A 21,627-nucleotide genomic window follows, 5' to 3' on the forward strand; every position below is an offset into this window, starting at 1 on the left:
CAAATGTGGCCGGAAAGGCCTGCCATTTCTCCTCATCCTGCCAGGTGCCAGCAGCCCGTAACTCTGTCCTGGAGTCTGGAAGGAGCGCTGAATGAACGGTTTCAAAGGCGACAACTATTTTATGGATTTCTATCCACTTTAATAGTAGAGTGTAAAAGCGTTAACCGTGTTACACCCTGTCTCTCGCGGGTGCATTATTCAATCTTGCTCCGCGAACGCTCGACGTGGCAGCACTGTCCGTCATACGTTCAAATTATAGGTCTGCAAAATGCGCACTGAGCGCGGAGAATGGTGTGCCCATCGAACCCTAATGTCCCGAGAGGGTCCCCGTCGGCTGGCTCAATTGGCCGCAGGAAGGGAGCTTCCGAACTCTTTGTTGATGGCACAGGGGAAATTTCTAAGAATTCGTGCTAGTTTTGGCCACAGTTAACAAATTTCAGGGGGAGTTTATTTTCAATAGTTGGTGACTTCAGAACACTCGATCGGGTATTCAGTTACCAGAGGCTCGAAGACCACCAGCATTAGTTATGTATATGCTGTGGTCGGGTTAATTTGCGCTATAATTGATTTATGAGTCTCCCGTAGGCCCTGCTCACAACAGTATCATTGAGGGCTCTCTGAAGGGTGGACTGTGCCAAATATATTGGCAGTTCTGCGCGGCGGTTTTACCTAGTGTACTGTTTAAAGTTACTTAAGGTAACTCAAGAACACAATGGATACCCTAGCTCCCTCTTCCATTTGAATAGTAGCGCTTACTTTGCTATACCGATGCATTTATAGTTAAAATCCAGTTTGCCGCATGTTGCATGGAAGGTGGGTAACCATGGTTGTGCACAATGGCCCTTATCTACCGTGGGACCGTGAATACCCCCAAGGTCACACATGTTAGGAATATAACCTCAATAAGGTATGGCAAACTCACTGCTTCCATATGGCTACAATTTGCATGCCTGGGGAAGCTGTACAGAAGCTTCAGAAGAGCACGGGACTGGAAAGAGGCATGCCGTGACTCGTCACTCTAGACATAGTGCAGGCACTGTAAGATTGCCAGATGTCTTTTTCTGTCCACAGTTCTCCGAGTCTTACAGCAACTCAGGCTCCTGGCATTCTTCCCACAACAGGATGCTGCGCAACACAAAGAAGATATGCCCCTAAGCCAGTAGGACCGCAAGCTTTTTTAGCGGGCCTGTGGAGGATACATTTTAGGGGTCTCAGTACAAAACAAAGTTAAATAGGATCGCCAGGAAGTCTGGGCGAATCAACTAGGACCTCCAGATCGGAGAGCAGGTGGGACCCACACATATTCCGAGCGCTCGTCAGTTGGGTCCGCTGGGCGGCTCTGGGGGGGGGCCATGGCCGGCCATACGTTGCGCTCGACAGTTAAGCTCGCTAGGCGCTTCTGGGTGGGGTAGGATCACGCCGCCATTGCCGGCCACGCGTTTGCCCGCCGCCATTGCCGGCCACGCGTTGCCTTAGCCGGCCGCCATTGCCGGTCAAGCGCCATTGCCGGGGCTCTCTCACACGTGCGTGCTGGCAGATCATGAGCGGATTATGACACGATAGGTGTCTTATATTAATTGATTAATGGTTATATAGCGTGATCATTACCCCAAGAGGTCAGAGCACTGTACAAAAAGGACCAGTTGTGCGCTAGTAGATCATAAAACGACTCGTGTCTTATTATTAGTTTATTTATGCGATTAGATGCGCGAACATCAACCGAAGAGGTCTGATTCGCGAGCTTTACCCGGAGATGTCTGAGCACGTTACATAGGAACCAGTTGCGTGCTAGCGGATTAGAACACGATACATGCCTTATATTAGTTGATTTATGCGATTAGATGCGCGAGCATTACCCGAAGATGTCAGAGGCGCGAACATTACCCTAAGATGTCAGAGCTTTGTCCCGCTTCTGGCTTTTATCCTGTCCAAATTGAACACTTACAGACTCTACCTGCCATATGAGCGTTGTCCCTTAAGGGGCCAACCACTTAATCTCCTCGGGCTACCACAAATGGATGTGTTCATAGGTAACGTAACGGGTGCACATGTCAGGTAAAGTGCCCCAACACTATTCGTCAACTTGCGTGTAGGAGGCAGGCATCAATTCCAGAGCGTTGTCCCTTAGGGGGCCAACCACTTAATCTCCTCGGGCTACCACAAATGGATGTGTTCATAGGTAACGTAACGGGTGCACATGTCAGGTAAAGTGCCCCAACACTATTCGTCAACTTGCGTGTAGGAGGCAGGCATCAATTCCAGATTCACAAGAAACTGTGTGTCACTAACCTCACCTCAGGCTACGTAGTAGCCAACGAATATGGCCGCACTGACTCATCGCTGTTTTCTTTGTATCCGATTACATGCCCCGGCCCACGTTGTGTGTGTTGGAGTGGGAGTAAGGGGTACGTCTCCTGACGCAGCTTCGCGTTTGCCATTTCTGGCCGCCATTACCGGCCATGCGGCATTGCTGGGTCTTGATACGGGCTTCTCCGCGACACGGGTCTCCCTCCATTGTGTTGCGTGTCCTGGGACTCGTACTTCTGGGCTCCAACGGCGCGCACGAAACGGTGATTGGAAGGATGGATACGGTCAAAGTTGGGCAGATGTGCGAGCGGCACGTCCTGTGCGAGCGGCAAGTCCTGTACAGTATGGGTAAGCCCATTATGCACCTGCCATGAGCAGGATGCGGCTGATCCGCTGTTGCCCCGCGTCGTCTGTTGCCTCGCGCCGTGTTAACGTCGGCCGATCGCGCCTAAGGTATGTGGCTTCCAACTAGCCTCCTTCGCAGAGAGCTCGACAGCGAAGTCCGCGGGCTGCTATGGGGTGGTGCCAGATCCGGTCGCCATTACCGGCCATGAGTTTTGCCATATCCGGCCGCCATTACCGGCCTGCGGCATTGCTGCTCCTTTCGACTCCTTTTGGCCTTCCCTTCGGTACGAGTTTCTCTTCGATACGGGTTCTCCCTACATTGTGTTGTGCACGCTGGGACTCGTAGTTCTGGGCTCCAACGGCGCGCGCGAAACGGGGACTGGAGGGATGGATCGGTCAAGTGTTCAAATGTCGGGCGGAAAGTCCGGTATATTATTAGTAAGCACATAATGTATCTGCCACGAGCAGGATGCGGTTAAAATTGTATGGTAGTCTCCAGCTACCAGACCACCAAAACAGATGTTCTGTGGGGCGATGGAATGCACATTCTCTTGGGGCGAGTTGTAATGTTTAAGTTATATGGCCTGAAACTGATCGAGTGTAAGAAGCGAATGGCCAAATAATTCATGGGCAGGAGCACCAAGCGGCGTTTTAAAATGCTGAAACAGCACTACATATGTCTGGTGTTTGCCAAGGAAGCTCAACACAGGGATCACGTTAACTGAGAGGTTCACTGCAGTTTTCTCTTTATCCAGATGAACCTGGCAGGCGCAGGATAGCCGCTTACAGAGAAGTAATTGTTTTAGCACATTATGTTTCAACTATGGTAGTTGGTCGATCCTGAAAACAAAGTGCTCTAACAGAAGCCACAGCCACTTGCGTGCATGGTCGGCAGTCTTTCAATTGCTTGAGGTCAGCTTTCATTCATTTACTTATTCAGGCGTTTTTATATAGCGCAGACTTTACCCGAAGGCGTGAGAGCGCTTCACAAGAGGAACAGTAAATGACTGGGCAAAAGCGGAAAGTGACGTGGGCAAGCTTCACAATAGGAACAGTAAATGACTGGGCAAAAGCGGAAAGTGACGTGGGCAAGTTACATGAGTACCACACTCTGGTGCAAGGATAATACGGCAATAAAGGGCAAATACCGCACAGGGAATGGTAAGAGGCATGCCTGTGACTTTGTTCACTCTAGACATAGTGCAGGCACTGTAACATTGCCATATGTCTTTTTCTGTCCCCGTACTTACCCATATAACGATTTTACTATCTCTGCAGTAGCACAGCTGTACCAACCCTATGATCCTGCAGTTTGAGACAATCTCAGCAGTAGCACAGCTGTACCAACGCTATGAGCGATCGTTCAAGGGGGGACGTAGTTCAGCTCCCCGCCGGATCGTATTGTACCAAAGGCAATTGTAAGCACACAGTGAGGTCAGAACAGAGGCCCTGGGCGAGAGTTCTTAGGTGAACCAATGCTGAGAAGATGCCAGCTTTATTTGTGTGGGTTGTTTATATAGCGCAAACTCGACCCGGAGGGTCGGAGCGCTTTAGATGAGCGACAGTTGCATTGCAGGCGGTCACGTTGAATTTGGGCAAGGGGAGATTGAATTATTAGTATGGCATTAAGACGGTGCACCTATTGCAACAAAAGGAAATGTTAACGATTGCAAGAAAAGAAAATGTTAACATATATAGCATTTCTCTGCCATTGTGCAACTAGTTAACTTGCTGTGTTTATAGAAACACATTTCCCATGTGTTTTGGTGTGGCTGCAACTAATACAGCAGTCATGAAGTATCATCATGTCTTGCCTTTAGCCCCGCCCCAGTTTCGGGAGCATAAATCACTCGTGGGAAGGGAAAGGGTTTGAACTGCCATCCTTTCTGTTGAAGCAATCTTCAGGCAAGGAGGGGGGGATTTACCCAACAGTTACAATGTGGATACCGCAGAGTTGTTTTAAGACCTAGGGGAATACAAAATAGCACTAATTGAACTGATACAAGCCCTTATCCTGTTGTTGTCCTTCAACAATCTGCTGTTGCGATTGTGTTTAGTTACAGAATAGATACAAGATATTTGCCGAAGACCATTGCTGGTATCTGGTTGTAATTTCACGCACATAAGGCCGTCAACACAAATGTCGACATTAATAGTACCTACAGCAAGACCCAGCAGTTGATGCCCCTATTAGCTATATGCTGAAACATTGGCATGAAAGGTATTGCCAACTGCAAGCATGTCCCCATAAATATGGTAGGTTTGGGGCTGAAATATTAAATTAAAAGAGGTCGGACAAGCCGAAGTGAAACATGGTGAAATTACAGACAAACATGGTGGGGTTATAGATGGAGGATTAGGTCTTTAGTACCCCAGGTTTGGTCAAGGCGACAGCCTAATCCTGTTTCGGGTCATACTCCAATGAGTACAGTACGGTTGGGATTTTGGGTATCTTGGGCGCACGATGATCTACTTCTCCAAGTGGATTAGTGGTAAGGCTAAATAAAGGGGTCACGAGGGGAATGATGGGTTCAGGGTGAATGATACCTCTGTAATAGATCCCGTAGGTGACGTGCGGGGGTAAATAACGCCACTAGGTAAACAAAATACATGAGGTAGCCCACTGTGCATTACAGAAGGGGGAAGTGACAAGGGGCAAGTTACAAGGGAAACCAAGTTCAATTGGAGGCGGCATGCCATACGGGGACAATGCCTGTGAAGAACAAGAAAGCGTATTCCTGAGTGTTAAATTTCGAACTGGGGTGATCATAAATAGTTGAACACTGGAGTTGACAGTGCCCCTATGAAGTTGGTCAGGCGAAGGGAGCTCGAGCTAAGAGCCACCCAAATATGCAATGGGGGTAGGTGGAATGCTTGTCAGGACTGGGGGTGAACATATCCCTCCTGGATTACAAGTGGTACGTAACAGCGAGGCAAAGTAGCTAAGTGGGTGGGGGGGCTCTGTCATCGACGGGGGCCTCCTCCAGAGCTGTGGCGGAGTACAGGGCGATCTGGAAGCAGATGGACAGTAGGGGTACCTCTGCGGCAGAAGGACACAGTCAATACCTCTGCCTGGCACAGTAGGGGTGCCTGAGCCAAGAACCTGGAGCCGAGGGGGTTCCAGCGAACAGCGTCGGCGCCCCGTTAGTCCTTCGGGCGGTCGGAGGGCCTGAACCGACCGGGGGTGTGCCTCATCGCTCCGCCCTGACAGGGGGGGCGGGAGTGAACGAAAGAAAGTGATAAGGGACTGCACCGTCAGAGCATCGACTCGCCGTGCAAGAAAGGCTCATTAGGCATGCGGGACAGCGAGGGGCTGCCGCATTGGATCGCCCGTAAGATGACCCACCTTATTTCCACTTGTTGTGCAAAATAAACCTGCACCACTGCTTTCCCACTAATTTGTCTCAAGAGTTTCCTTGGTATGTGAGTGTTATGGGGCGCAGAGGGGAGTAAGCGCTGGGAGTGTGGGCACTATGCCGCTGGCCGCGCGACGCGAAGGGGAGCTAAGCGAGACAGCATCTTAGTCCCACATTCCGCGCGCACGCCAGCTCTGGCCCGCCCCCTTTCATGCGCGCCAATGGGAGCAGGCCACCAGGTGTGAGGGGCGGCCCTTATGGGGTTTAAGTCTAGCGCGGCAGCAAGGCTCGGCCTTTCCTGCCGTCGCGTTCCTGGCTGCTCTGCGCTGTTCCCTCCCTGGCCCAGACCCAGCGGCAGAGCGGCAGGCAGGCATGTTTTGAACTGTTAACGGTCTGTTTTTGTGTTGCAGGCGGAGTCACAGGGCGATCTGGAAGCAGATGGACAGTAGGGGTACCTCTGCGGCAGAAGGACACAGTCAATACCTCTGCCTGGCACAGTAGGGGTGCCTGAGCCAAGAACCTGGAGCCGAGGGGGTTCCAGCGAACAGCGTCGGCGCCCCGTTAGTCCTTCGGGCGGTCGGGGGGCCTAAACCGACCGGGGGTGTGCCTCATCGCTCCGCCCTGACAGGGGGGGCGGGAGTGAACGAAAGAAAGTGATAAGGGACTGCACCGTCAGAGCATCGACTCGCCGTGCAAGAAAGGCTCATTAGGCATGCGGGACAGCGAGGGGCTGCCGCATTGGATCGCCCGTAAGATGACCCACCTTATTTCCACTTGTTGTGCAAAATAAACCTGCACCACTGCTTTCCCACTAATTTGTCTCAAGAGTTTCCTTGGTATGTGAGTGTTATGGGGCGCAGAGGGGAGTAAGCGCTGGGAGTGTGGGCACTATGGTGAATGCACTCCTTCCCGTCGCAAACATATTGTCGTCCCATTACGTGTTTGCACCCCAATGGTTTACTGAGAAGAAGTATTGACTTAAAAGTGAAAAGAACGCTGGTCTGGAAAAAGTGAATTCGATCTGAGTTCACAAGGATTAATCAATGAACAGCACATTCATTTTATTGGAAGCACATTGAATTCAAAGACTCTACTCATGTTACACTTTAAGGATTTTTTCATTTTGGCTTACGTTTAATGTCACTTTTATGCAAATTCATTATGGGTTTGGATTTTGTTTATTATTACGATTTGTTTGTTTTATGTACTATGGCACGATGATTTTGTGGTAGATTTGTGGGTGCGGGTTTTCGTTCTGGGCATGCAGTACGGGGCAATGCATTGTGGTACCTGAAGTAGAAATAAGCATTTTTTGAGCGGAATAGGAGAGTCATATGGTCCGATTGCGCTCACCTGCGTTAGCGGTTAAAAGAACAACTCAGGAATGAGCAAGCAATGTTTTAGATCCTGTCGAGAACGAAAGAAGGTTTAAAGAGATTAGCATGCTGGGTTCGGCTTTCACTAGGTAAATTGGCTTTCGCTTTATGCAATGTGACAGGTTGTCTTCAGTTAGTTTCTGTACATTACGTGAGAGTATAGTGGGGGGACTGCAGAGGGCACTTTAGATAGATTTAGTTATATTTCATCAGTTTTATTCATTAGAGGAGATCTTGTAGTGTTTTTGTTTCTACATTTGTTTGGGAAACCGCGAGGGCGGCAAAGGCTGGGCAGACACGCATTTTTAAAGGGATGATAATTTCTTCTTGTTTTAAGGGATGATCATTTTTGTTCTTGTATTTATTAAGTCTGTGATGCTTAATTAGTTGGCTAAGGCATATGCTTTCAATTTTTTTAACAGCAACCCCTGACGAAGAACCTAACTGGTTTGAAATGCATTGGGTCTTATGGAATGTTGTTAAAAGCACATGTTTATGTTAAAGCTTGGATTAGCAGCAGAAAACGTTTGAAAAAGCACAAATAAAATATCCAGTGAATGTTTACTGTCTCCGGATTGACTTTAAATATGTATGAAGAAGATGATGAGTATAACTGATTAAAATGAATTGGTTCACTATGGATTATTTGGTTTAAATATGAACTATTGGATTACATGGAAGACTTTTTTCCTCTAACGCAGTGCAACAGCAAGGGTCGCAACTAGCGTCACTTTTTTCAATTCTTTTAGAGTTGGCATTCCCTTGTCCTAACCATTTAGTGCCTGCAGGCTATTCCTGGCTCACATGACTAGGTGTGGTTTGCAGTTGGCTTTTGTGTATTCCTTCTAGACAGATTCACTGGGTGTTAGCAGGATGGGACAGTCTGATGTAATTGGAGGGCTGGGGCTGTCACATCCAACAATTGTACTTCAAAGGAGCTGTCTCAGCCCACACACACATAGCTTCATAAAAGCCTTTTGTGACCACAGACCCAGCAGAAACAGGGCAGGGAGGCAGGAAATTCCAAACACCTCTGTGTGGGCAAACCTCCAGACATTTCTTTCACTTGAAAGTGGTCACAGGGTATAAAGCTATGACTCGCAAACACACTTGTCAGTATACTCCTGGATCAATGGACATTACAGAAAAAAGGATTGCCCTGCTGCTAGAGGCCTGTCCTCATGCTTGAGGCCAGCCCTGCAGTCTGAGAAGAATTACTGGACCTGCCCATTTCACCCTAGACTACCTGAGTGACTCCAAGAGCTAGTTAGCTGGCCTGCTGTTCCGACCTACAGGTTCACAACAAGCTCCAGAGGTCCCTGCAATTGCCCAGCTGACCTGCTGCACTGGACCTGCAACTGGACCTGCCTGAATACTTCTGCCTTTACTAAACTGAGTTCCTGACTCCAAGGAGGTCCCTCCCAGGTCTTGGACCCTTGGTGTGGAATACATTGATCTCCTTCTGAAAGAAAAAGAGAAATTCCGCGGTTTTAGGTTCTTTAGGAAATGAACGGCCCACTTGTGTCAAAATCATCCCAGTATGCCTACTGCTACCACTAAACTCTGACGAACCCAACTCTTCGTGCTACAGCAACCGCCAGTGACAACTGCCAATGTGAGAATTGCACTTTGTGCTACAGCATCGACAGGCACAGTGACAGCCAACGCAAAACAACATTAATGACCGTCCACAGTGCCCGAAAGGATCTTTATGCTACAGTACTGACAGTCTACAATGCCAGGCCTCCTCTTCATGATATAGCAACAACCATCCTTACTGCTTTCCCTGCTCCTTGCAACCCCGCGAGCTGGACAGTTAGTAGCGAATTAAGAAAGTAGCTTTTTCAGTGGGACTAACCTGGTACTAGCGGCTGGCCTGTGCTCCATCGCAGTCGGCCTGAACCTGTGATTTTCACCCAGTCTCGCACGACCTTATAACCACGAATAACGCTTTGTGCTTTTAGGCGCTATACTTACATTAAATCTTTGAAACTGCATTTCTCCAGTTTCACTGATTAGATGTTTGCTGTCTTGGTATCAAATTATTTATTACATTTTACTCTATTTTTCTAACTGGGTGTGAGATTTTTCCTTGTGTTGTGTTTTCATTTCATTACTGTTTGAGTACTGCATAACACACTTTACACATTGCTTCTAAGTTAAGGCTGACTGCTTTTGTGCTAAGCTACAAGAGGATTTGGTGCATATTAATTTAGTGACCATTATGGTTAACCCTGACAAAGATTGTGGCTGCTGCTCTTAGAAGGGCACATATTCCCCTGAACCAACAATGAGTGAGTAAGTGAAAATGGCAGCAAGAAATTGTGAAACAGTGAGAGTATGTGTTTGCATGTCTTAGTAAGTGTGGAAGTGAAAAGGAGCCAATTAGAATGTGTTATAATAATGTGAGTGGGTAAGAATGAGAATTAGACAGTGAGGGTGAAAAATTCAATTTAGAATGAGACAGTGAGAGGGAATGAGTGTGAGTGTATGTGTGCATTATGCTTTCAATTTTGCCACTAGACATAACATAACATACTTGAGGTTGTTTTAGGCTTATGGAGATACAAATGGCAATCTAATGATACTGGCCTATTAGTGGTAATACATGTAAATGAAAGCAACCATGGCAAAACGCAGGCCCGGGCATACTAGAGGTCATTCTTGAAATTAGTGGGACCCATGTGAAAATGGCAGTGTTCACATTTTGGCTGTAATTCCTGGGCTAATAGTGGGCAACCATGGCATATGCGGGAGTGGAGGAATGCATGCAATAATGCTGCCCCTGACATGCAAGAGTAATTTTATATGAAGCACCCTTCATAAATGGGCAGCATGAATAAAAAAATACATCTGTTGCTGGTATATGTGTGTAATTGTTAGAAATGGGAGTTGTTAGACCTGGCACCACTGGCGTGAGTCTCTCTTCCATTTTTCACTGTTGCCTCATGTGTTTTTCTGGTAATAGGTGCGTTGGGCACTGTGCCACTGCTGTCCAGTGCCACAGTGCAAGTGCTCCCTACTGTAAATTGATGTATTGAATAGTGGTTCCCTGATTGGATGTTTGGTTTACCGTCAGACCATAGTGCAATGCACTGAGTGTGCCCAGGGCATGTGATCCAAATGCTGCTAGTGGGCTTGCAACACCGGTTGTGCCACCCACAGAAGCCGCCTTGTAAAATGTGTCTAAGGTCTGCTATTGCAGAACCTGCGTGCAGTCTGGTACTGTCATGCTGACTGGGCAAGTGCACCCACTTGCCAGTCCCTAAATCTTCCCTTGTCTTCCTATTAGTCACCCCTATGGTAGGCCCAAGGGCAGGGTGCATTGTAAGTATAAGGTAGGACAAACCCTGATGTGTGTGGCATGTCCTAATAGTGAATTACAGCCGTTTTTCACTATTGCAAGGCTACCTGTTCTCCATAGGAGAGAATGGGCTGTTAGAAATGTTACATTCTATAATCCTAACAGACTCAGAGAACATAGTAGAAATTCGAGTTTAGTATGCCTGGACTCGGAATTATAAAATACATCTTTTAGTAAAGCTGATTTAAATATTCTGTGTTTGCAAATACCACTTTTAGAAAGTAGGTATTTGCTTGCCTAACCATTTGAGCCTGCCTCTGCTAGGTTGTGTATTCCTTGCCTGGGGTTGTGTGTGACAGGACTGGGGAAATCCAGGAGACAGGCTGGGGCAGCCCGGTGGTGAATAGAGAGATCTGCATCCAGGTGGGAGGGAGGAGTGCACCTGGGACCTGAATAGGGCTGGGCCTTCCTTCTACAATGCTGGCTCCACCCCCTGTGGTGTGTCTGATGTCTCTGCCCTGCACACTGAAAGAAGAGAAGGAAGACTGTCAACAAAGTGCTCCAGGGCTGTACTTGCCTTCCACAATGCTGGCTCCACCTCCTGTGGGGTGTCTGATGTGCCTGCCCTGTGCTGTGAAAGGGAAGGAGAAGTTTGGTAAACAGAGTGCTTCAGAAATAGCTTGAACTGGGCACAGGCCACTCTACCCTCAGAGAACAAAGGGATTTGGGGTATAAGTATTGGGACCCTGATCCCATGAAATTCGATCACTCCTGGAACTGACAAGACGAAACCTCTGCTGAGGAGAAGAAACCTGAAGAAACTGAGGAGAGACTATTCCCAAGCTGAAGTGGTCCTTGGGGGATTGGCCTGCAGTGGTTGCCTGACTGCCAAAGAGAGGAGAAAGGACTTTGTGGACTTTACCTTTAATTTTCAACTTGTGCAAAGATCTCCAAGGGCTCGGAAGAGAGCTTGCCCCCTGACCAAAGTCCCAGGACCAGTGGGCTTCACCAGCCTTTGTGAATTGCTGCTGTTCCAGTGGCTACAGAGGCAGCAAGCTGTGACCGACTCTCACAACCGGCCCGGTGCCATGTAGGCACCGCATTGAGCAACGTCTGCTTCAAACAACGCAAGCTCTGCACTCACCGACTCCGTCTCGATGCCGTCAACGAGCCGTAGCCTGCACCACGACTGGAAGAACACCGCAATGTGCAATGCCACGCTACACTGAATCGAACTGGTCTGACTGACGCGGTCACTGCTGCTGATTTCGAGTCCTGTGACCTCACCGGAGTTGGACACCGCCTTGCACGCTTTGCGACACACCGCCCGACTCACACCGCTGCCGGACTTATCGACACCAGCTCCCGAACTACGGCTCTGTCGCCGCACCGTAAAGCTGGAAGCACCGCAATGAGCAACGTCCGCCTCGAACAACGCAAGCTCTGAGCTCACCGACTCCGTCTCGACGCCATCAACGAGCTGTAGTCTGCACCGTGACTGGAAGGACACCGTGACCTGCAACGCTTTCTTTTTCTACACCGTGACGAACACCGGAACCGGCTCGCACATCCGTGCCGGTCGCCTCAAGGAAATGGTACTGTGAATGAATCTGTCGACATTTGAGTTGGCCCGTACCGCCGCGGTCTGCTGGATTTGTTAGACTCTGTGTTCTTTTCAGAAACGCTGTAGCCAGACAAGGCTACTGACTCGCACAGAAACTTGAACTAAGCTTTTTTAAACCTGAACTCTTGAAATTTGATAGTACTGTGGATTCTTTTTGTCATTTATTGGTCTTGTGGTAACTCTAAATAAAGTATAACTTATTGTTGATATAAAACCTGTGTGGTGTCCATTTGTAGTGTTGTGACTGGGCTACTGTATGTGGTCACAACAGCTTAACTTACAGAGACCGTGCTTGGTGCATTGCTGGCAGGTTGCGGTACAGGTGACAGAGCAGGTCGTGGCATCCGTCGCAGTTACGGTGCAAAGTGGAAGCGTGTCAGGGCGCGGTGTCCTCTCGATGCGATGCAGGCAGAGGCTCGGTGATGGTCGTGCAGAAAGCGTCAGTGAGACCAAGGTGTGTGGTGCAGGGAGAGACGGTACTCGATGAGGCGCTGGCAGGTTGCAATGCAAGTGACAGAGCCGGTTGGTGGGAATTGGCACTGGCGGATCCGGACAGCTGTGCTTGACGAGGCGGTCACGGGTGTCGAGCCAGTGGCGACTGTGTCAGTGAGACCAGGCCAGCGAAGTGAATCGAGTATGTGCCGGCTGCGGTGCCTCTTGATGCGGTGCAGGCAGCGGCTAGGTGATGATCGTGCAAACGGCATGGTTGAGACTAAGGCGTACGGTGCAGAGCGAGACGGGGTGGCCTGCGGTAGCTTCAGGACAAAAGCCTAGTGAAGGAGACGGTTGACAGTCGGGCGCAGCTCCCTCTTCTCTGTGGCAACGGAAACAGCGGTTTCAGGAGTGGTACCCAGAGCGTGCTGAAGTCTTTGCTGTCCCTGATCCTTCTTAACAGGAGGCCAGCTCAGTTTCAGGCCCTTGAAGAGACTCAGCACAAGTAGAGAAAGTTCAGTCCAGTCCTTTCACTGCTCAATGTAGAAGAAGCAGGTGCATGCCAACCCACCAAAGCAACAACACATCAAAGGGGCAGTACTCCTCCTGGCAGCTCTTCCAGCTCTTCTTCTTGGCAAGTTCCTGTATTCCAGCGAGTTCTAAAATCTTGGGGACTGGGCCCCAATATTTACACCAGCAATTCCTTTGTCCTCTGAAGGCAGAGGGGCCTGGACCTAGTTTAAACCAGTTTGGGGTGCATTCTGCCAGTGTGCACCTTCTTCCTTTGTCAGTGTGGGCCAGGGTTTTCAGACGCACCACAGGAGGTAGAGTCAGCATTGTGGAAGGCAAGCCCAGCTTTATTCAGACCCAGGTGCTACTCCTCCCACCCATCTATGTGTAGATGTTTCTATTCAGCCCTGTGCTGACTCACCTTGTCTCCTGGAGTCTCTCCCAGCCCCTGTCAGTCCCAATCCAGACACACAATACACAAGCTAGCAGAGGCAGGCTGGATGGTTTGGTCAGAAAATACCTACTTTCTAAAAGTGGTATTTTCAAACACAGAATATTAAAATCAACTTCACTAAAAAATGTACTTTATCATTTTTGAGTTTAGGCATACTAAACTCGAATATCCACCATGTTCCCTGAGTCAGTTTGGATTATAGGATGTTGTAATCAAACTGCCCACTCTGGCCAATGGGGAACAAGTAGCCTTGCAATAGTGAAAAATGAAGTGGGCTGTAATTCACTATCAGGACATGCCACACACACCAGGGCATGTCGTACCTTTCACCTACAATACACCCTGCCCATGGGGGTACCTTCATTCTACCTTGGGGGCGAATTACATGCAGAAAAGGGAAGGTGTAAGCACTTGCCAAGTCGACATCGCAGCCCCAGGCTCCACACAGGCTCTGCAATGGCAAGCAAGAGTTACACTTTACAGGCTGTTTGTGTGTATGGCACAATCCAGTGCTGTAGCCCACCAACAGCATTTGATTTATAGGCCCTGGCACTCACAGTGCCTTTTTGTAGGGACTGACATATAAATCAAATAAGTCAATCATGAAAATACCAATCCATAACACATTTTACAACAGGAGCACTTGCACTTTACCACTGATCAGCAGTGAGGATAGTGCGCAGAATCATTACTCCAGCAAAATCAGAGTAAAAACCAGGAGGTCAGAATGCAAAAACTCCGGGGAAACACGCAAAAAAATGCCAAGTCTAATAGTAATTATTGGCTTAAAAATGGTATCCCATCACAAAACAGTGGCATTGGCACACTGGAGGTATTTCTTACCAACTAGGTGGCCCCATTGCAAAGTTTGAAAAAATGCTTCAACACTTGGGAAGCATTAGGTTTCATTGGCATACCATGAAAGTACTAGAATGATGCATTTGTGCCTTTTCAGAGCCTATAGCTCCTTAGCAAATATGCATACAAATTGTGCTTTTACTTGCAGTATGTGTACACATGTTATAAAAGAATGTGCGGTGTTAACATTAACCTAACTCTCAATAAAAATTCTGGCTTGGTTGCCGCAGTCGCACACTGAAAGTTGGGGCAAGTATTAACCGTACCCCTTTCAAAGATCACAAGCCAGCACTTAGCAAACTGTAAGTCATGCGTTTGAATCCAGAGAGCAAGGTAAAAATATCAACTATTATTTACAACCCAATGAATAGTAGGGTTTTGGAACATGCGAAAATGTAAAATGTACATTAACATATAGTGTGTCATCAAAGGTTGTTTGAAAGTGGCTTATATACCAGATTTCTTTTTTAAGGAAAGTCTGTCCCCCTCCACCATAGTCAAGTATGATGGGATAATAATGGTGGCTTAGTCACGAGAAACACAAGCTTTATTAGTCAATTTTTGATATTATTTTTCTAAATTTTATCTCATCAAAGTATCTCTTGAGTACGAGCTGAACAATTGGTGTTTATGGAGGTGGAGAGATTTGCAGTTATACTTTAAGATGGATGTAAGCGCAAAAGGCAGGACAGAGCAACATTTTACCCTCATTTGAAAAACAATTTCAATTTAAGATTATTATTCACTTTTTACTCTTCCAGAAATGCATTTTTAGAGCCCTTCAAATCGGCTTTGGCCAAAATGTCCACCCATTTTAAAGAGATCTTTACTGAGGGCTGACTATTATTTTACGCAAATATTTCCTCTAAAATTTTACAATATTGTCCTTAAATTCTTTTGCAATTCCAATATATACCATTAGGGTGTTCAAGTAGGGATACCATTTTAATGTGAGATGACGCCCACTAAAACCTTCAGATGTCAAGAGTGGGCAGAAGGCAGTGGTTTGTGGGAGGATGCTGGCGGTTGATAGAAAGAGAGGGATAAGGCGCCGAGTTCATTGGCATTGGGCAGTGATGATCAAGTTGTACACACATGTAGCGTAGGTGATGGGTCTTGTCTGCTGTGATATGTGTTGTTTTTACATGGTGAGTTCATTTTTTCTAATGATGATGGTTATTTGATAAGTATGATAAACTGCTTATTAGTTTACTGATTTCGTCATCCTGCTGATGCAATCACTCAATGAGAAAACACATGCTGTTACTCAGAGTTGATTAGGCCATTCCCTTATCTATAAACATGTAATTTACTTGCTGACATTAGTTTAGTCATGGACTCAAGTAGCCGTTCTATTGTGATACTTTAGACAATTTACTTCCAATTTTTCATCACACCATAAATTGCCTTAAATGGGATACTTCCTTTTATGTTTGATGCAGAGAAGTATAAAAGCCTCAATTCAAAATAGTATAAAATATGGAAATGTTCAAAATATTCCTATATTTATGTCACTCACCGTAGGAATTTATTGAGGTCTCCATGTTTCATGTACTCAAAGACCATTATGAGTGGGTCACCATCCCCACAAACACCGTAGAATTTGACTATGTGCTCATGCTGGAGATTCGTGAGAAGTGCCGCCTCCCTCTGGAAGTCCTTCCGGGCAGCCATGGTAGGATCCTTCAAAGCCTGAAGGAGGACATAAAAACGAAAATACTGTCACCGCCAGAATGCCAAAAAGAGATGGCTTCATCACTCAAAGGTACAACTGAATATGACCGATGCATTTGTAGTTTCATTTGAGATGAATCCAGTAATAAATATTCATAATCATGTTGCTGATTGCCTTCAGCAAAACAGTGGGGGAGTTCTGTTTTCATGTTGCTCCAAAGTAGGTTAATTCTCTGCATTATTGGCTCAGGCTTTTCATATCCTTTTAAATAATTTAAACATGCTTGGTTTAGTAATAAAATGCAGTTAACTCTAAAGCAGAATGATTTCTGAAGCATGTTTTGTACCAAATTTGAGGCAGGCTGAAGGTAAACAGCAACACTAACACTATGAGTGTATAGTAGCTATAGGAAGAGATCCACAGCTATGACCAAATGTTTAAAAATATTCATGAACGTAGACGAACATCAGCAATTTCTTTTTGGAAAGTTCTATGTTTTGCTGATCTTTAGAAATCAACTCATTTCAATTTTCACATTGCTCAGACACACAAAGAGTGATTTGAATATCCTCCGGGGATGATCAACTTTGAAAACTCATACCTGTATAAAGTGTGCCTGTGTCAGTAACGCAAAGAGAAGCAAATAAGTAAACTGCAGAATTGCACTACTGTATTCGTATTTCCATCAAAATCAAATCAAATGTTCTTTCATTCAGTCTTGTGGGGCAGCAAAAGGATGTCATTGTTTGGATATTATATCATCTGAGCAGCATTGGTTTATAGTAGGTGCACACTGCTCGAGTCTACAAGGAAAACTTTGTTGACTCAACCTCAGCCCTAGCTGCTGTGCCTGGACTGTATAAATTGACCGAATGGTGCTAATTTAGGGCTGTTGTGGAGCAACGGTAGAAATAAACTATCTCTCAACTTGCAAAAAAAGATGAACATTCAATCAATAAGTCAGGGTATTATGAAGCACACTACTCACCCATGAGGGTCTCAAGGCGCTGGGGGGTTGCAGCTCTGGGTCAGCCAAAGAGCCAGGTCTTGAGGATCTTCCTGAAGGTGTGCAGAGTAGGGGAGTGTCTGATGTTAACCCAGAGCTCATTCCTGGCCTTGGCCGTGATGTAGGAGAAGGCTCTTATATCAGCTCTGGTTCTCGGGATGCACTGGGCTTCTGCTAGGACGAGGTCGGTGGAGTGGAGATTTCTTTTGGATACGTGGAAGGAGACTTTTTCGTTGTGGTATTTGGGTCCGGTGTTGTGGAGAGATTTGTAGGTGTGGGTGAGTAGCTTGAACGTTATTCTCTTCTCGACAGGGAGCAAGTGGAGGTCTCGCAGGTGTTCGGTGATGTGCTCATGTCATGAGATGCCAAGGACGAGTCTGGCTGTGGTGTTTCGGATGGTCTGAAGTTTGCGTAGCAGGGATATGTTAATTCCAACATGAAGGGCGTTCCTCTAGTCCAGTCTGCTTGTTATGAGTGCATGGGTGACAGTCTTTCTGGCTTCAGGGCGGATCCACTTGAAGGTCTTGTGAATAATGTGGAGCGTGTTGTGGCAGGTGGAGGTGACAGCGTTGATCTGGCGGGTCATGGTGAGGTAGGAGTTGAGTATGATGCTGAGGTTTTGGGTGTGTTCTGTGGGGGTTGTAGAGGGTAGGTGGGCCACCATGTGTTGTCCCAAGCTGAGGGAGTGGGTCCAAGGACGAGGACTTCTGTCTTCTCCGAGTTGAGCTTTAGACAGCTGCAGCTCATCTAGGCTGCAAAATTTTTCATTCCTTCCTGGAAGCTGAGTCTGGTGGCTTTGGGGTCCTTCGTGAGGGAGAGGATGAGCTGGGTGTCATCGAAGTAGGATTCTATGCTGAGTCCAGTCTGTCTGACGATGGCGGCGAGGGGTCCATGTAGATGTTGAAGAGCATGGGACTGAGCAATGATCCCTGGGGTATCCCACAGTTGATCGCTGTGGGTTCGAAGAGGAAATGTGGGAGTCTGCTCCTTTGGGTTCTGCTGGCAAGGAAGGAGCAGAGACAGTCGAGTCTGGCTGTGAGAGTGCATGGGAGATTAATTTATAGTGTTGCAAAGCAGCACCCTCTACCCACACCGCACACAGAAAGAACGCACAATGCCTTTCCTTTATAATATGTCATATGGGGCTAAATATTACCTCAATGCACATTAGCATTATGCCTGAAAATGAAGTATTCCAGCGTCCTAGAACCCAACACTCTTTTACTACAGCACTATACAAGTTTAAGTGAAGTATCAATGCTTCCAATGTGTTAGTCAAACATTAAAGGCTGCCAATGAGTTTATCTTTGTTAACATGTAGTATGCGTTCAGGGCAATTGTTCCTCAGAGAGGGAACTTGGTGTCTCCATGCAGGCAAACATTGTCACTGTATATCAAATATGGGTGTAGTTTTCAGTCTGTTGCTGTGACAGTGCTTTTGTGGTTTCACACCATCTTCCTTCACAGTGTGTGAGTAACTATGGCCACCCGATCTCTGCCACAAATGAGTCAACAGTGATATCACTATTCAGCCATGTTAGCGGCAACTAGTGATGTGATGATCTTATCATTGTTTCAATGTTAGACAGTGAAAATAGTAAGAAATAGTAAGAAAATAGTAAGAAAAAAATTTACATGACAAGTTAGAGAATTTAGGCTTTCAAACCCTTTTTTCGAAGAGGTGCAAACATATCGTTTAGCTATACTTGGCTATATCCTTTGTTGCTCTTTCAAACTAAAACCCAGCTGTAACAGGAAAATGCTTATTTTACTAAGACTTAGTTTGCAGGACCTCTGGATTATGGAATTCCTCCAACTTTGCAAAACTTAAATTGGACTCTTAATTCCTCCTACACATATACTGGAAGATTGAATTCATAAACATGGGGAAAAAATGCTCCATACTCTACCGGGTAACCATATTTCCCATACTCAATTTATGAAGTTAAAAGCTCCCTGTATCCTCTTCAAGATCATTACATTTATCTCATCCTGTTGTATTGTCTTTACACCCATCTATACCAGCTTGCTAACTTCAGAATATTATTATTTCACAATCCCATATTTTAAATGATAGGTCTACCTATTTTACTACTTGAACAATTACTTTGATTGGACTTTCTTCTTTGGGCCAATTCCGTCTCATGGTTTTTCATCAAATTAAAAAATGTTGTCAACACAACAATTTTTAGTTTAACCATGTGAATTACAGTAGAACCAAATATTTTCAAGATTTTGACATATCACTAAGGGATAATCATTTCATATTAAAAAAAATCCTCATCAAAACATTCTATCTGCTGTTTAAAATTGACATGAGGTTCTTTGCACACTCTAGAGGTGTGTACTGGGAGTTTTGCTCCAATTTTAACAAACATTTACCAGTCTCAAAAATATGGTAAGTGTCTTTGAAGAATACATCGAGGTCCTACAATCTTCAATGACCTTAGCACCAGATGAATGCACTGACATTGGGCTATGTTAACTTTTAAAGACATTATCACAGCTGCAAGTGGTTTACTTCTGATCTTAAGACTGAATATGCATTCTAAAAAATATGAAAAAAATTAATAGACCTAATTATGCTTTTAATGTTGTTAACTTAAATCGAGGAAATAATAAGAATTCACTTAAACTGTTATTAAAGCATTCACAGGCAATGCTCTCCGCACTAAATTTGGCCCCTAGGGACAATCGACTGTCCAGCGCAATTACTGGTGCATCTTCACAGTTCATCCAAAGTGCCAAAACTCTTGCATTTTTATAAATCAAAATTGTGAACCCAAAAACCTTTGTAAATATTGTCACTAATGTTTAGCCTTTGCGTCACCTCTCGCTGTCAAACCTTCGCCGTTCACCTTTTCATGAATACTTATGTGCACAAGTACCCTCAGATTATTAAATTATTGTAAATAGTTCTGATACTGTTCCTCTGGACTTAATTTGCTTTAATATAAACCATTCGCTATTTTTCTCAAACAACTACCTTGGTCTCCCTGTCTTCACCCTGCTGCAACTTAGTGAGCATGTTTATTAACTGTCTTTCCATTGTTATCTGTTGAGACATTGTTGTTTGTTACATAATAATTACACCCAGCCTCAGCTGGGTTTACAGGGTGCCTTCTGTTGTTTGTTCTCCAGTACCCCCAATTGAAAGATATCACTTATTAGATGTAATAAGGTACCCAATGTTATCCTTTGGGAGAGGTTGGCCTTGCAGTTGTGAAAAATGAATGTAAGAGTTTTTCACTACCAAGATATGTAAAAGTTAAAAGTACATGCCCAACTTTTTAAAAACCCTGCACCCTGCCCTCTGGCCTATTTAGGGCTTGCCCTCCGGCAAATGTATGTGCATTAAAAAGGGAAGTTTGGGCCTGGCAAGAGGTTTATTGTGCTAGGCCAAAATGACACTTTAAACTGCACAAACGGGCTGCAATGTCAAGCCTGAGACATGTTTAAAGGGCTTCTTATGTGGGTTGCACAATCAGTGCTGCAGGCCCACTAGTAGCTTTTAATTACAGGGCATGTGTACAAGTAGTACCAGTTTACTAGGGACTTACAAGTAAAAGAAAAACTTTTTAAACTCTTTTTTATTAAAACATACAAACTCTGTATATACAAAGAACCTTGATAGTACAACCTCAGTCCTTTTTTATCATTAATAACATCTTCTTCCTCACATGATATAATCATTTGTAGTAGTAAACAGAATAGTCCCTTTTTTATTAACTTTTATTTTCCCGCTTTATTGTCCCTGATATGTCTGATATGTCTGCCATGCCCCCCAAATGTTCTCCCCTTTCTTGCTCTTATAAATCGTTAATTCCGCTTGCCAGTACCAGTTCATATCACTTTATTATTGCTATATTGTGCTTTGCAACCTCCGCTGCCAGTGACAGACATTGTTCTGTATGTCGTGGCCAGTCATCATTCACCCCATTATCAGAAGGAGCCATTTAGGTTCAGCAGGTACCTCAATGCCCACTACCTCCTTCATTTTTTGGGCTATCCTTGTCCAATATACCTGGAAGATTGCGCATTCACAGAGCAGGTGGAAAAAGGATGCCTCCACCCCACATCCCCTATGGCATCTCATGTTTTCACTACGTCCCATTTTGAATAAGGCTGAACTAGCATAGTACACTCAGTGGAGTAATTTAAGCTATATCAAACAGAACCTTGCCCGAATATCCACCTCTCTTGGACCCTGCACCATTCTTACAAGTAAATTAAGTGTGCCAATTGGGTGTAATCCAATGTTACCATGTTTAAAGGAGGGAGCACAAGCACATTAGCACTTGTTAACATTGGTCCTAAAAGCCGACCACAACGAGCTAAAAAAACAGGAGGCTGAAGGTAAAAACGTTGTCGATGACCCTG

At 45.8% G+C, this 21,627-nt stretch overlaps 1 protein-coding gene across 3 annotated transcripts in view; it reads right to left on the minus strand.

The window, feature by feature from the left end:
• Positions 1–21,627, minus strand: part of NTRK3 (neurotrophic receptor tyrosine kinase 3) — a 1,749,208-nt gene that overhangs the window by 187,649 nt on the left and 1,539,932 nt on the right. For all 3 annotated transcript variants that reach the window (XM_078683168.1, XM_078683167.1, XM_078683169.1), the window contains exon 14: positions 16,086–16,258. In XM_078683168.1, coding sequence (XP_078539294.1) covers positions 16,086–16,258 — 173 coding nt within the window. The remainder of the gene's footprint in view (positions 1–16,085; positions 16,259–21,627) is intronic.

The sequence above is a fragment of the Lissotriton helveticus genome, chromosome 3_1 (assembly GCF_964261635.1).
Source record: "Lissotriton helveticus chromosome 3_1, aLisHel1.1, whole genome shotgun sequence".
Classification (NCBI taxonomy): Eukaryota; Metazoa; Chordata; class Amphibia; order Caudata; family Salamandridae; genus Lissotriton; species Lissotriton helveticus.